The 3,434-nt window shown below is 38.8% G+C and overlaps 1 protein-coding gene across 1 annotated transcript; it reads left to right on the forward strand.

Moving 5' to 3' along the window:
• Nucleotides 1-471: 471 nt before the first annotated feature.
• LOC147481814 (uncharacterized) lies at nucleotides 472-3,043 on the forward strand. The gene is made up of 3 exons (XM_086579076.1): nucleotides 472-1,375; nucleotides 2,078-2,770; nucleotides 2,928-3,043. The coding sequence occupies exons 1-3, from the start codon at nucleotides 472-474 to the stop codon at nucleotides 3,041-3,043; spliced, it is 1,713 nt and encodes a 570-aa protein (XP_086435202.1).
• The last annotated feature ends 391 nt before the right edge of the window (nucleotides 3,044-3,434 follow it).

A 3,434-nucleotide genomic window follows, 5' to 3' on the forward strand; every position in this document is an offset into this window, starting at 1 on the left:
AATCGAGATAGAGTGTTTAATAAAGCTTTCACAGAATGGAGAATGGAGGGGACTAAAAATGGAACTGATTTGGGAAATATATGGGTATGTTGGAATCCTCGAGAATGTGAAGCAAAGTTTATGCAGAAGGATGATCAACAAATCATAATGGAAGTGGCAACAATTGCGGGGGAAGAATTCATAGTTACAGTTGTGTATGGCAACAATGACAGAGGTACAAGACGACAACTATGGCGAAGCATTAAAGAATTGTCTTGTACTATACAGAAGTTGTGGGTAATATTGGGAGATTTTAATTCAATCTTAAATGCCCAAGAGAAGACAGGAGGAACATAGACTAGAGCTTATCATTTTGAAGATCTACTAGAATGTGTTAATGCCGCTGGATTGGTCGATATCAAAAGTAAAGGAAATTTTTATACCTGGAGTAATAAGCAAGATAACAGGGTTAGCTGCAAATTGGATCGAGTAATGGAAAATGCAGAATGGATAGGAGCATATGGGGAGCACGAGGCTGAATTTATGAATCCAGGAGCAGTGTTAGATCATTCAGCCATATTTGTTACGTCCACATCACAAAGAAATCAGAAACACAAAGCTTTTAAATTCTTTAACTTCTGGTATACTGAGAGTGGTTTTATGAACATAGTAGAGGAAGCTTGGGAGAGTGCAGTGGTAGGTAACCCTATGTTCGTGTTCATGAGAAAATTAAAGCTGACGAAAGCTGCACTCATACAATGGAACAGCGAAGGGATAGGTAATGTAGTGAACAGAGTTATCGCAACTAAGTCAACAGTGGATCAACTACAAACACAGTTACAAGCACAACCTCTGGATTATACTCTTATCAGAAAAGAAAGGGAAGCTATTACAAATCATGTACAAGCAATTAATTCAGAGGAGGATATGCTCAGGCAGAAATCGAAGGATCAAGTGGTAGTATTGGGAGACAATAATACTAAATACTTCTTCAAGTCTATGCAAGCAAGGAGAATTGTCAACAAGATCTCATGTTTGAAAGATGAAACAGGAATTGTGATACAAGACTTGAGAACTATTGGAGATGATTGTGTGGCTTTCTATGAAGCACTATATATCCCTCCAAACATGCATACAGTGGATTTCTGTGTTTTTCAAGATATGGAACCACGGCAACATCTGGATATGGTAGAGTGGGAAAAACTACAGCAGGATGTTACGAGGGATAAAATTATAGAGGCTCTGGCTGACATTGGAAATGACAAAGCACCAGGGACAGATGGATTCTCTTCCTTCTTCTTCAAATGTACTTGGCGAATCATAGGAGAAGATTTTATTAGAGCAGCAAGAAACTTCTTCCATTCGAATCAAATGCTAAAGGAGGTAAATTCCACAAGTATTACACTCATCCCTAAAATACATATGCCAAGTTCACTAGGAGATTACAGGCCTATAACATGTTGTGGAGTGATGTATAAATGAATTACAAAGGTCATGACAAAGAGAATGAAATATTTAATGCCGAAAGTGGCTAACTCTAACCAATCAGCTTTTATTACCGGGAGAAGTATACAAGACAATATTCTTTTATCTCATTAGATTATGCATAATTACCACCGAGATCACCCCCCGGCCAGATGTGTGGTAAAAATGGATTTAAGAAAGGCTTATGACACAGTAAGATAGGAAACAGTGGAATTTGCTATGAGAAGTGTGGGAATGCTAGAAAGGTTTATTACATGGGTTAAAGCTTGTGCGGAAACAACATCGTACTCAATCATGGCTAATGGCTCTTCTTATGGGTATTTCAGAGGGAAACGAGGGATAAGACAGGGTGATCCCATATCACCATATCTCTTTGTTTTGTTTATGGATCTGTTCTCATACATTATGCTCCAGAGTGTAAGAAGTGGAATGTACAAACTACACTATAAGTGCATAGATCTAGTTATCACTCACTTGTCGTTTGCAGATGATCTTATGGCTTTTTTGTATGGGGACGTACAAAGTGCTAGTGCGCTTAAGTAGAACTTGGAATCTTTCAGGATGCTGTCAGGGCTAGAGGTTAATGTATAGAAGAGCAACATTTTTCTTGCAGGAGTGGATGATACAACAAGCACTGAGATTGAGCAAGTTTTACAATTTCAAAGAGTTAAGCTGCCAGTGAAATATCTGGGATTACCCCTGATTACTACAAGGTTAATATCGACTGATTGTTGCCCTTTGATCCTTAAAGTGTCTAAGAGAATTCAAAGCTGGAAGGGGAAGTTGCTTTCATATGTAGGAAGATTACAGCTAATCAAGGCTGTGTTAAACAACTTGAGTGACTACTGGCTGGCATCTTTCACGATTCCTCAGAAAACAATAGATGACATCAACAGATTATGCCAGAACTTCTTATGGACAGGTCCAGATTGTACACAATCATATGCATTGATTGGATGGGATGATGTCTGCTACCCTTATGAGGAGGGAGGGCTGGGAATCAGAAACTTAGAAAAAGTGAAACAAGCGGCTACAATGAAACACATCTGGAAGATTGTAACAAAGGCTGATAACTTATGGGTGACGTGGACATATAAGAACTTGATTAAAGACAGAAGCTTCTGGGGACTAAAGATTCCACAAGATTGTTCATGGAGCTGGCATAACATACTCAAAGCAAGAACAGAGGCAGCTGTTGTAGTGAGACATCAAATTGGTGATGGGAAGGATACAAGTTTTTGGAATGATCCCTGGCACGAAAATGGGATATTGAGGAATCAATTCCCACAAGCCTTACTATATGATAGTATGTGCCATGTTTTTTTTTTGAACGGTAAGCGAGATTGTTAATGGGGTCCCCTACCCCTTTATTAAAAAATAAAAGAACAAGGTAGCAGATTTTATAGATATAGGGAAATGGAGCATCCCGTAACGCATAAAGGTACACTTAAATGATGTCATAGGTGAAATAGATGAGGTGGAAATAATGGGGATGGCTGACAAAATAGTCTGGACAGCGGCAACTCATGGAGATTACAGTTTGAAAGAAACATATGAAAGCTTGAGAAGTATACGGTAACATGTACTATGGGGGAAGTTGGTTTGGTTCTTGAACCGAATCTCTCAACATTCCTTTATAAGTTGGATGGTTTTAAGTGGAGGGCTCAAGACTCTGAAGAATTGAAAGAGTGGAAAAAGGCGCAATCTGACATATGTGTGCTGTGTTGGCAAGGTACAGAGACAGAAAATCATCTATTTCACGAATGTAGCTTTGCGAGCATAGTTTGGAATCGGATATTGCAGATAATGGGTTTTGGAAGAACAGCTGCTCTAACATGGGAAGAAGAGGTACAGTGGTTTGAAATAGTGACAAGAGGGAAAGGATGTATACAAGATGGATATCGACTTGTATGGATTGCATTCGTGTATTAGGTCTGGAAAAAAAAGAAATGATTAAATCATTCGAGAAT

This window comes from Coptis chinensis, chromosome 8, assembly GCF_015680905.1.
Source record: "Coptis chinensis isolate HL-2020 chromosome 8, ASM1568090v1, whole genome shotgun sequence".
NCBI lineage: Eukaryota > Viridiplantae > Streptophyta > Magnoliopsida > Ranunculales > Ranunculaceae > Coptis > Coptis chinensis.